Here is a 12,697-nt window from a genome sequence, read left to right as displayed (position 1 = left end):
CCAACCCTCAGTGCTGTATTTCAGACACTCCCTTAAATCTGTTCTCCTCACGGCCACCAAAGTAATTGTCCCTGCTCTCTTAGGGCTCTTACACAGCTAATAGAACCAAGTCCACATTAACCGGCTGGCATGTATATTTGACCTCTCACCTACTGTCTCCCACTAGTCTCCTCATATGTAAGAACCATTCTCTTTAGATTGTTCATCTCATTTGTGATTGACATCTTAAAGCCATTGCCACCATTTTTTTAAAATGCAGAGCACAACTTCTTGCTTTTAACAGTTGCCCCCCCCCCCAAAAGGGTGATACGTTCCAAGTGTAGCTGGATTTGCAAAATATTCTTGAAAAAGGTTTCTATCAGTAGAAACCAAGTTCCTCATACTTCGATAAAATTAGGATTTTATTTCTCTGAACAAAATATTTCATTACATGATCTGGTTAATTCATACCTAGGTGTTTTCCAGGTCTTGTAAAGTCGCACAAAAGATTAAAACAAAAAACAAAAACACGATGGTTCTTGTATGAATTACTTATCACAAAACTCCGGTAGGATTATAAACAGTCTTAATAGATTTTTTTTTTTTACACAACACTTTGAAAGTCTAAGATCTATAATTACACTTGATCCAAAGAGCTGTAAGCGTGGAGTGAATCTGCCTGAGGCTTTAGAGAAAGGAGGCATACTTTTAAAGGCTATCAGAAAGCCCAGATAGGAATGAACTGTACGTGTAAGAAGACAGATGAGGTGTTGCCCACATCAAAGCACCAAGAAACTTTCCTTATGAAGTGGGAATACTTGGCAGACAGAACATTTCCATTAGCTTTTAACTTCGGTAGGAAGAATGGCCCAGATCATAAACATAGAGAATTATTTAACTGATAAAGCCGTTTAGAAGTCACAGTCAAAAATACGTAATCTCTTCTTAACATTCAAAAGCAGAGTTTCCATCTTCCTCATTTATTTAATTTCTTTGGTTTTGGTTTTTAAAATGTAGAATCCTTCAATTCTTGCCTGAGGAAAGAGTATGTTTGTTGAAAAAGCATCAGCCAAGGCCAGGATATTCATGTAGTTCTCAGGAATCAGGTGGGGAAGGCTGAAGTCAAGATCTAGAAGGGCCACAGTTCAGAATGATTTTCTTAAGTGGTACCAATGCAGTTACCTTTTCAATGGGTATCAGGAGCACTGCTCTTTTATTAACTCTTATATGTTCTCAGTTACCAGCAAAGCTCCATCTGTTGTTATAGCAACTTAGCCTACACTTTGGACATAAGGGTCTTCTGGTATTCCAGCAAATGTATAATGATCTCCAGGAGCTTTCCTGAACAATTTTGAGATACGGACATTCAGGTTACAATATAAGTTGTAATTTTCTTTACAACAGAGCTTCAGAATACTACTTGGTCATTTGATTGGTTTCAAGAAATATGATGCTAGATCTATCTGCAACATACTTGCAAACCATTTTCTGGGTGGTTTAGCTCCAAAAATGGTTATTTGCCCTGCTGTTGTTGCTGTGGTTGTTATTGCTTTACTAGGTTCAGTCTCAAAGGGTGAGACTCTTAGCCAGGTCCACTTGTAGACTCATCTGCCCAGTTACACAAGACAGTGGAAAGAGTGGGGGCATGGGATCCAGTTCTGTCCCTGTCCCTAACTTGCTGAGTCACCTTGAACTAGTCATTTGTCACCCCCCCAAAACCTGGTCCTCCTCTTCCATTAATGCCTCAGTGAACAGCACCTGTGGTATGCTGAATAACGGCCCGCAAAGACATCAGGCCCCACTCCCTGTAACGTGCACATCCTGTAAATGATACTTTGCTTGGAAAAAGCGTCTTTGCACATGTGACTAAATTAAGGATCTTTAGATGGGGAGATTATCCTGGGCCCTATGCAATTATAAGTATCCTTACAAGAATGAGGTAGAGGGAGATTTGAGTCAGATACACAGAGGCGAAGGCAATGTGAAGATGGAGCAGAGAGAGATTTGAAGATGCTGGCCTTGAAGAACTGGAGTGATGGAGCCACAAACCAAAGAATGACAGCCGCCACCTCTACACTCGTCCTCCTTCTGATCCAGCCCTCACACTGCGGTCAGAGGGGCTTTTCTACCATGGAGATCCGACCACATCAACCTGCAGTGAACATCCTTCAGTGGCAGCTCAAACCCTGACACCTTGGCCGGGTGTAAGAAGCCCTTCACCATCTGACCCCTGGTCCTCTCTCCTCACCCACACGCACACCCACCCTCCTCCACACACTCCGCCTCACTCACTCAGACACTCCCTCCTCCACACATCCTTGAGTGACGATCCACTACCAAGTTTCCCACACGTCTGAGCTGTTTCATGCTTCTGTGGCTTTCATGTGCCTTGTCACATCTGTGATACAGAGAAAGGAATTTTAACCATACGCCAGTACACACAGCAAAAATCATTGTGCACTTAGAAAATGGTTCTGTGACACTGTAAATCAGAAGTAGGATTCTAAGACCAGCTGTCTTATCCTTCCCTCAAAAGCGCTGATGGTTGAAACCACTTCCCTAAAATTCCACATTCAACGTACTTGTGTCCCAAATCATGTTTTTCAATGCCATTAAAATGTCCATCAATAAAAATATAATATTTCAACATAAATTGTTAGTAATTGTAATATAAAATTCCCAAGTAAATGATTAAGTGGAATATTACGCAGCTGTAAAAAAGAAAAAGGCAGCTCTGTATATAGTTACACAAATCCTCCAAATAAAAAAAGTGAAAAAAGTTGTAAAAAAGTGTGAATAGTTTGCTACTGTTTCCATTAATAAAGCACAATCGTATGTGCACAGGAATGGGGTTTGGGGACAGGGAAGACAGGGAGACTTCTTCACTAAATGGTCTCTTGTAACCTGTGCACATGTGGCCTCTTAAATTTTAAAACATTTTTCTCGATTCAAGGGCTCACAAGGGTTGTACTCTGGCTATGAACATAAATGAAAGCTGCTGGGTTAATTTTTCTATTGAGCTCCTGGATAATCATTAAAAATCAGATAAAAATAATCTCTGTTTTGGAGCTGTAGTCTCAAGATCAATTATTATTATTGCAGCTATTACGTAAAGAAGATTTACTACAGTTTGCATTAACATAATCTTGTGTTCCTTGCAAAAGTTCCAACTGAGAGCAGGTCAGGCAGAAGGAAATTAACCTGGGCCTAAAATGTGCTCACGGATAATCCAGGCAGTTTACTAAGAGTTGACTGTAGTTCAACCTAAATTTACCAGGGGGGCTTCCCTGGGAGCACAGTGGTTAAGAATCTGCCTGCCAATGCAGGGGACACGGGTTCGATCCCTGGTCCGGGAATATCCCACATGCTGCGGAGCAACTAAGCCTGTATGCCACAACTGAGCCTGAGCTCTAGAGCCCGTCAGCCACAACTACTGAGCCTGTGTGCCGCAACTACTGAAGCCAGTGCACCTAGAACCCGTGCTCCACAACAAGAGAAGCCACCACAATGAGAAGCCCATGCACCACAATGAAGAGTAGCCCCTGCTCGCCGCAACTACAGAAAGCCCGCGCACAGCAACGAAGACCCAACGCAGCCAAAAATAAATAAATAAAAATAAAATGTAAAAATAAATAAATAAATAAATAAATTACCAGGGAACTGTCATTATCTGCCAACACCACTCTCTCAAGCAGACTGCCCACACAGCTGCATTTCAGCCCTCTTCACTGTAAGAGTGAAACGCAGCCAAGCATATTTTTCATCTCTTGTGTCTCTACTTTTCTTCCACTCTCAGTTGAAAAGACCTACATCTAACTTTTTTTTTTGGCTGCGTTGGGACTTCATTGCTGCGTGCAGGCTTTCTCTAGTTGCAGCGAGCAGGGGCTACTCTTCGTTGCGGTACGCGGGCGTCTCATTGTGGTGGCTTCTCTTGTTGCGGAGCACGGGCTCTAGGCGCACTGGCTTCAGTAGTTGGGGCACGCAGGCTCAGTAGTTGTGGTTCATGGGCTTAGCTGCTCTGCGGCATGTGGAATCTTCTGGAACAGGGATGGAACCCATGTCCCCTGAGCTGGCAGGTGGATTCTTAACCACTGCGGCACCAGGGAAGTCCCTACATCTAACTTTTGATCTACTTAATATATTTTCAGGTTGGCTGTATTAAAAAATTCAAAAAGTACAAATTATGAAAGAACAATAATTCATAAGATCACTAAAACAAACTCACTTGTACAATAAGCTATAAACTCACCATATTTGCTTATCCTGAGCATTAAATCTTTTGACTAGTTTTACAAATGGTTGTTATGACAACAAAACATTGCTTTTCCCTGTATTACATGAAATAATATTTAAGAATTAAATTCCCCTGAGATAATAAAAAACGTTTTTAGGGGATGTATATGTATTCCACCTTCCAGTGTGATATGGTGTCCAGATATCAAGGGCATCTAAATAAAAATAAAATCTTGGAGAGGTTAAATGCTAATATTTTTCAAAAATATCCTAGGCAAATTGTACAGATTAAGGAATGAAAATCACATTTAAACCAACCTACGTGGATTAAACTACTGTTGGTATCACTGGGCTATGACAGTTACAATTCCACAACTTTTACAGTATGACATAATGTGAAGGGGAAAAAAAACCACCTCAGTTTTCCAGCTCTCTGGAGAGATCTGGGGCAAAGGAATCAGAATTCAACAACAGGAGTTTCTCAGCTGAACTGAGGACAGAGAATAGATGGTATGAGTCAACTCCCTGGCTGACTGTTACCTTTGGCCAAATAAGGAAAATGTCTTCTACAGCCAAAGGGAGATGAGAACCTTAGTAGGTGGATGGATTTCAGATCTGCACTGAAATTGACTTCATTTGGGATGCGGAAGCGTCTAGGTGAAGGCCGGTTAGGTGATAATTGACATCTCCTCCCGGTCTCTGCTCTCAGACACTGAGTTGATTATGCTTCTTAAATACTTTATGAACTCCATTCTGATCTCTTCTGGGTCATCCTCAAGATTTGAGTGCACCAGCTTCAGCTTGTTCAAGGGTGGCGCTTAAAAAGGAAAATAATGTAATTAGGCATGAACTTTTAGTGAGGGGCTATTTCTAGCTCCAAAGGACCTGAGTCTTTTATTTTTTATTTTAAAAAAATATTTATTTATTTATTTGGCTGAGCTGGATCTTAGTTGTGGCACGCAGGATCTAGTTCCCTGACCAGGGATCGAATGCGGGCCCCCTGCATTGGGAGCGAGGAGTCTTAACCACTGGACCACCAGGGAAGTCCCAGGACCTGAGTCTTACAGGAGCCAATTTGTTTAACTTTCCCAAGTCCAAAAATAAAGTTGTGCCTTGCTTGACACAATTTAACAGAGAAAGGTTTCATCACACTGCCACCTGGCAACAGGATCACAGCTCTCCAAGCCACTTCCAGGCCTTCTTTGTTCTTACACCAGAGGAAGGCATTTCTGAATTTTGAGTTGTTTTTTATGATCACTTTGACACCGCTGTAATGGTGTGTGTCACATGCAAATTGGAGCTTAAAGGCAAGTCAGGAAAGAGTGTCCCTAATAGTACCGATGAGTGGCTAAAACCAGGTTTTTTTCCCCTCTTAGTGTCTGCTTACTTTTAAAGTGTCTGCATCCTGGCCTGGATGGTACAGCAGATCTTCCAACCCAGCAGTTCTGATTTACGTGGTAAGAAAAACCAATGTCTAGGACACAGCAGATGCTCTTTAACTGCACAGGGCTGCTGGTTTCCAAGACACAGGGCAATATACAAATGCCCAGAGCATTTCAGACTACAGCAGAAAGGAGAAGTCCAGGCTCCTTACCCAAAGCCAGGTTTCCTTTGTCACTTCCACAGCCTGGTTTGTGGTGTGCAATTAACAGACATTGAGTATCCTGTAAAAACTGCTGCTGGACGAAGCAGGAATACCACATCTCAATTTCCTTCAGGTGGCTTGGGATGTCAGCATTGAAGACGATCACCACCCCGTGAGAGTCCTTCATCAGGGCTGGCCAGCAAGACTCGAACCTGCATGGCAGAAAAGGACGCAGCGTGAAGGGTAGGTGGCTCTGGTTTCTGCATTTGTTTTGTTTTTAATTTTTATTGGAGTATAGTTGATTTACACTGTTGTGTTAGTTTCCGCTATACAGCAAAGTGATTCAGTTATACATATACACATATCCACTCTTTTTTAGATTCTTTTCCCATATAGGTCATTATAGAGTATTGAGTCCCCTGTGCTAATATAGTAGGTCCTTATTAGTTATCTATTTTATACATGGTAGTGTGTATATGTCAATCCCAATCTCCCAATTTATCAGCCCCCCGCCACTTTCCCCCCTGGTAACCATAAGTTTTTTTTTTACATCTGTGACTCTATTTCTGTTTTATAAATAAGTTCACTCGTACCATTTTTTTTTAGATTCCACGTATAAGCAATGATTCTGGTTTCTAACTGTGGACTTTGAAAATAATGTCTAAGTATTAATCATGGATAGATGACCTCTCATTATATCATAACCCAGTCACTAAAGTTTCAAGAGCAATGCATGTCACCAGTAATTGATGGAGCCCCTAACACATGCTAGGAAGGGCGCTCGCTAGGCCCAAGTCCAAGGTGCCTGGCAGGCAGCTGATTTTTGAATCATTTGATGGAGCAAATGCTCTAAAGGAAACGTACTTTGGATCGCCACCACAGTCCCAGAGCTCAAATTCACACCCCGTGCTTTTGTCGTTGCTGGTAACGTGTGGGTTCTCAAATTCCAGGATCCTAAACATAAGAACAAGAGCAGCACCTCTCCTTAGGAAACATTATACTTTGCGGATGCCACCAGCACCAAAGTCAGGGGCGGGTGATGGTCAGGGACTCCGTGGGACGCGGATTGGTCAGGGCTCACCTCACTCCTTGGGTTGGGTTGTATTCAGTGATGTCAGAAGATTCTGTCAGGAAGTTGGCCAAAACGGTTTTTCCACTCTGTGAAAGTGAAGACAGTGAAAGATCGTTGCTGAAAAGCAGAAAAGTAAACCATAAGCAGGCCCTCCAATAGCCAACTTGGACCCAGGTGGGATGCAGTAGAGGCCACGGCCACCCTGAGATCACCAGGGCAGAGGGCTCTCTCTGGTTGGGTGGGCACAGCCTGCTCTGGGTTGCAGGGAGCACAGATTTCAGTGCTGGATCTGCTGCTGGGTGACTTTACCTGCTTCCAAGCAGAGGGAACAGCTAGTTCAAAGGCACCAGGCAGGAATGGACGTGGCACATTTAAGGACTAGAAAGGCTGGTAAATTAGAAGAGTAGTAAGGGAGAGGGAGATGTGTATGTGCAGAAATCATTTTGCTGTCGAAGCTAGGTAATGGATACTAGGATTCATTGTTCTCTCTCCCCTTGTATATGTTTGAGAATTTCCATTTAAAAAAGGTATCTATGTTTGTTTTGCTTTTCATAATTCCGAGCATATTGTTGTTACTTGCCTATTTAACAGTTTACGTCTTGGAGAGTTCTCTGTGTCAGTTTACATGGATTTGCCTTATTTTGTTTCACTGCTGCACAAAGTAAGAATGTACCTTAGTTTATTCAGACATTTGCTCATTGATGGCCACCGAGGGTGTTTCCATCTGTTCAATATTGTATAGGACTCATGGGGAACGTGGAGGAGTCTTTAGCTACAGTAGCTTTTGAGAAATGTAACTGCCACGCTAAAAGCTGTGCACATTTAAAATTGCAATCCCAGAATACTCCTTTCCCTGAAAGCATTCTAACACTGCATGTTATCAATATTCTAAACTTTTCTCATCCAAACTGATGAGCAAATAAGTGCCATCTGTTTGTTCTGTGTTCTGCGACTGTGCGACTGAGCATCTTTTCATACTTATTGGTCAGTTGTATTTCTTGTGCACAGACTTTGCTACATTATCTTGAGTTGCTTCTCTTTTCTTTATTGATTCTTAAACTTTCCTGTATGTTCTACCTATGAGTTCTTTCTTTGTCATGCATTTTGCTAATACTTTCCCCTGGCTTTAACTTTGCTGTCATTTCTTTTAAGCCTTCTTCATTTTTGTGTTGTGTTTAAGACCTTCCCTGTCACAAGATTAAAAACATAGCTTTCCACATATTCATCTACTACAGTGGTTCCCAGCAAGTGGTCCCTGGATGACCAGCATCAGCAAAATGCAAATTCTCAGGTCCCTCCCAGACCTACTGAATCAAAACTCTGGGATAAGACCAGCGAGTTGTGCAACTGCCCACCAGGCAATTCTGATGGGTGTTTAAGTTGGAAAGTTATTCATTTACTACTTCCACAATTGTTCTTTTACACATTTAGCTTTCTGGTCCATCTGAATTTTATTCTTGTGTACGGTGTGAAGTACACAGGTAGATTTAATCCCCCGCCATCACCACCCACATGAAAAGCTAATAGTTCCAAGACCAGGTAATAGTTCAGTCTTTCCTCCTGGTTTTCTTGTTCCACAGACATATCTCATTAGGGACACCCACAGGCGCAAAGGAGAGTCATGAGATCTAGGCTCTGATTCCATAACGCCACTCACTACCTTGGGCCTTCGGGCCTTAGTACAACCGGGTCGAGGTCTGGGAACACCGAGTTCACGGTGAAGCCAGCGGCGCACAGGATGGGCGCGGTGGGACTGCGCTCCCGGCTCCTGGGCCCCACGCCCTCCCGGGCCCCGCTTGCCGCCCCGCCGGCCCAGGCCTCACCTCGCAGGGCCCCACGAAGAGGATCTTGGCCTTCAGCATCGCGGCCCGCGGCCCGCAGCCCGCAGACCCGCCGGAGCCCCAGGCGCTGCCACAGTCCTCGCCGCCGTCAGGGCGGAGAGGAAGCCGCCGCGCCAGCCGCCGCGCCGGTTGGCTGCCTTCGTTCCCATGGAGACGGGAGCGGTCGCGGGGGCCGACGGGAGTGGGCGGGTTTCTGCCGTGGATTGGGTACCGGCCGGGCGCCCGAGGGGCTCTGGGGTGGTCTGCCGGCTGCCTGGTGGGCGGCGTGGGTTTCGGGTTGGAGGTGGGCTGCAAGGCAAAGCAAGAGGGTAGGAGGGAAGTAAAAAACCCGGATCCAGATTCGCTTGTGAGCGGGGGAGCCCGCAGAGCTCGCGGGGTCCCAAATCTCCTTTATTCCTCCCCGTAACCCCGAGAGCTCAAACGGGCCAAGTAGCTGGTGAGGTGGGGTTAGAACCAGGCATCTGACGCCTATATCACTCTGGCATGATACTGTCCACACTGAGAACGGATTTATCATATCCCTGGCCCAGTCTAGAAAAGGTCAGGGAGAAAATGAGTCTCTATGGTTCACCACTCACCGTCATTTGGATAATCTGGGAGAAGCCAAAAGGATGATAATGCCCCGGCCTTGTTCACGGGCAGTGCAGGTGTCTGAACGCATTGCTGCTAAATTCAGTCACTAGGTCAGTTTTAAATTACGGAGGCGGAGCCGGTGCAGAAATTTGGGTGAGGCCATGAAATTGTATGCTAAGGGTGCCAATACAAAATACGCTAGTCCCCCAAAAGTGCTAGTATAACAAGAACAACAACAAAACCAAAATAAATCCAATACCAAACTGCATTTTTTTGCAATACAAGGTGAACTGGGACTTCCCTGGTGGCTCAGTGGTTAAGAATCCGCCTGCCAGTGCAGGGGACACAGGTTCGTTCCCTGGCCTGGGAAGATCCCACATGCCACGGAGCAACTAAGCCCGTGCGCCACAACTACTGAGCCTGCGCTCTAGAGCCCGCGAGACACAACTACTGAAGCCGGCTCGCCTAGAGCCCATGCTCTGCAACAAGAGAAGCCACTGCAATGAGAATCCCGTGCAGCGCAACGAAGAGTGGCCCCTGCTCGCCGCAACTAGAGAAAGCCCGCGCACAGGAACGAAGACCCAACACAGCCAAAAAAAAAAAAAAAAAAAAAATACAAGGTGAACTGTAAGGAAGAGTCTGCCTTAAGTTCAAGATGTCCTTAACTGATTGATTGAATAAATATCTTTTGAATGACTGCTGTGTGTTCTTCTAGGTACTGGGGATGTGCCCGTACCTCTTGAAGCTTTCGTTCCAGTGGAGTAGATGGATATTAAGTAAACAAGTTAATAAAAAAGTACTCTCAGGTAGAGACAATTTTAGATATTGGTAAACGCTATGAATAAAAATAAATCACTAAAGAGTTAAAAGAGTGTGAAGGAGCCAATTTTGGATGGAGTAGTCAAGGCAACACCTTGGTGCAGAGGTGACATTAAAGCAGAAAACTGAGTAAAGAGAGGGTGCAAATAAAGCATGTGAAAGATCTAGGGTACGAGCAATCCAGCAGAACAGCAAGGGCAAAGACACTGAGGTGGAAATAAACGTGGTATGTTCCAAAAATAGCCCAGAGGGCCTGTGACACCGGTGCAGGAAGAGTAAGGAGGAGAGTGGTAGGAGATACTTTTGGAGAGGTTGTATAAGACTTTGGGGATTCATTCTAAGGGTGATTGGAAGCCTGTGCCAGGATTGTATTTGGCTATGTGTCATAGAAACTCCACCGCAGCAACTTAACCAAATAAGGGATTTATTATTTTCTCACCTAACAAAGAATCCAAGGATGGGCATACAAGGGCTGATGCAGCTGCCTTCTCCTTACTTTCCTGACGTCTTTTGGCTGCTCCACCTTTGTGTATTTGCTTTCTAGGCAGGAACAAAGGAGAAGAGCAAAGCTCAAAAGAGATAGAGTACTACAGACTCCCTTTTCTCAGGAAAACAATGGCTTCCTTAGAATCCCTATCCAGTGATTTCTCCTTCTGTCTCATTGGTTAGAACTGTGTCATGTAGCCTCCATAACTGCAAAGGAATCTGGGAAATATAGATTGTAGCTTTGCACATTTCTTTTCCCAAGAAGTGGGGCACAGAGTGGGAGTGGGGGTGGGGATGGGGAGTTGATATTGGCTAGGAAACTGGCCAGCCAAAAAAGTCATCATGGAAGATTCTGAGCAGTGGATTGACATGATCTGATTTATGTTTAAAAGTGATCACTGGCTGCCGTGTGGAACAAAGGGGACAAGTGTGGATGCATACATGGCAATTAGGAGGGTATTCAGGTAGCTTAAGAGAGGGATGATGGGGGTTTGGCTAGGGCAGCAGTGGAGGTTGGATCTGGGACACATTTTGAAGGTAGAGGTAGCAGGAGTTGCTGATGGATTAGATGTCAGAGAAAGAGGAGTTAAGGATGAGTCCCGGGACATTGACTTATGAATGTCATTATTCATTGACATGAATAATGTTTGCCATTTCCAGACTTGGGAAGACTGGGGCAGGGTTTGTGGTGGGAGATTAAGAGTTCTATTTTGGTTATGTTAGTTTTGAGATGCCTGCTAGTTGTTGAGGGAGAAATGGGATATAAGATTCTGTACCTGATGGGTGAGGTGAGGACTAGAGCTATAAATCTGGACGAGATATCAGTCAGCATGTGGAATGCCATTAAAGCCATGGACTAGATGAGAACACTTAGTGGGTAAGTGTTGGCAGAGAAGATAAGTGTAGACAGGTAGTGCCCTGGGACACTCTGCTCTTTAGAGGAGAATCTGGCAAAGAAAGCTGAAAAGGAACGTCCAGAGAGGCAGGAAGGAAACTAGGAGAGTGTGGCATCATGCAAGCCAAGTCAGGATGGTGTTGCAAGACAGCGAGTGATCCATTTTGTCAGATGCTTCCAAGAGATCCAGAGAAGTCAAGGAAGGTGAAGAATCAACCATCAGATGTGGTGGAGGTCATTGATCATTTTTTAAAAATACTTTTCACTTACTATCTTTAAACACGTGACCACACATACATATAGCTTTGTAAAAATGGCTAAATATGATCATGCGTTTACTTTCTTTTGGTGCAATCTCCTTTTTCTTTTTTGTTTGGCTCCCTTACCTCACCCTTGACCTCTCCCTTTCCCTCTTTACCGCTTGAAGTTTTCATTCTAGTGAAGAGACAGACAGTGAGTAAACTCCCAACGGAGAGGCTATGATTACAACCTGGGGTGCATTGTTCAATATTTTTCTCCATACATCTTATAAATCCCCATTCTACCAGGCTCTAAATACATAGAGATCTGTAACAGGTTCCTAAAAGGTGACTCTATCCAATTTTGGCTGAGGCTTTAAAGGCTGACAATAGGTGTTGAGTGTCTCCCGGAGTCTAGTCCCTTTCTGTAGAACTTAAGCACATCACCTGGAAGTTATCAAAGAGTCATGAAGTTGAAGAGGGAGAGAGGGAGAATTTCTTTGAAGAGCGTGCTGTTTGCTCATCTCGGGTCAAGTGAGACATGAGTCTTCAGAGAACTTGTATCCCCTGGCATTTGGGTAGGCCCCCGTTTTCACAATGCACCTTTGAAGATTATGTGCTTGAATCCTTAGATTGGGGTTCTGGAGGAAGAGGAGTGATGCATTCTCAGTTGATGAAAAATGAAGATGGAGTGGAAATAATCTGGATGGAGGGGCTTTGTATTTTGGGTGTGAATTAATTTGACTGAAATAACAAAACTGTATTCTAGTGTGAAGGTTGACAGTCTAGAGATGGTACGGCAGCGCAAAAATGGCCTCATGCACCAGGTTCTTTACACCTTTTTTTCTCTGCTGTCCTAAGGTTTAGTCTTTGTCCTCATGCTTGTTACCTCATAGTCACAAGATGGCTGCTTTGCCTCCAGGCATCATGCCTGCAATTAAGGAAAGAAGAAGAGGGAAGAGCATATGCTTTTCT

General features: G+C 44.2%; 1 protein-coding gene across 2 annotated transcripts; it reads right to left on the bottom strand.

Annotated features, from left to right (window-relative positions):
- Window positions 1-551: 551 nt before the first annotated feature.
- On the bottom strand, window positions 552-8,813 carry IFT22 (intraflagellar transport 22). 2 transcript variants are annotated; one of them, XM_061207953.1, is made up of 5 exons: window positions 8,693-8,813; window positions 6,879-6,955; window positions 6,662-6,751; window positions 5,807-6,009; window positions 552-5,029 (listed from the first exon to the last, which is right to left on the bottom strand). In XM_061207953.1, exons 1-5 carry the CDS (start codon window positions 8,729-8,731, stop codon window positions 4,881-4,883), a joined length of 558 nt encoding a protein of 185 aa, XP_061063936.1. In that variant the 5' UTR covers window positions 8,732-8,813; the 3' UTR covers window positions 552-4,880. The 2 variants fall into 2 exon arrangements, with proteins under 2 accessions (XP_061063936.1, XP_061063937.1); XM_061207954.1 differs by lacking the exon at window positions 6,662-6,751.
- Window positions 8,814-12,697: the final 3,884 nt, after the last annotated feature.

Source organism: Eubalaena glacialis, chromosome 13 (assembly GCF_028564815.1).
Source record: "Eubalaena glacialis isolate mEubGla1 chromosome 13, mEubGla1.1.hap2.+ XY, whole genome shotgun sequence".
NCBI lineage: Eukaryota > Metazoa > Chordata > Mammalia > Artiodactyla > Balaenidae > Eubalaena > Eubalaena glacialis.
The sequence above is the reverse complement of the archived record's forward strand: the minus strand, read 5'-3'. Positions and strand labels throughout refer to the sequence as shown.

What these genes read in the sequence shown, in the direction of transcription:
- IFT22 (XM_061207953.1), bottom strand. Translation starts at nt 8,731, where the DNA reads ATGCTGAAGGCCAAGATCCTCTTCGTGGGGCCCTGCGAG. An exon ending in AACCCAACCCAAGGAGTGAG is followed by an intron (nt 6,752 to 6,878) that starts GTGAGCCCTGAC and finishes TCTTATGTTTAG; the next exon opens with GATCCTGGAATTTGAGAACC. An exon ending in CAAAGGAAACCTGGCTTTGG is followed by an intron (nt 5,030 to 5,806) that starts GTAAGGAGCCTG and finishes TTCCTTTTTAAG; the next exon opens with CGCCACCCTTGAACAAGCTG.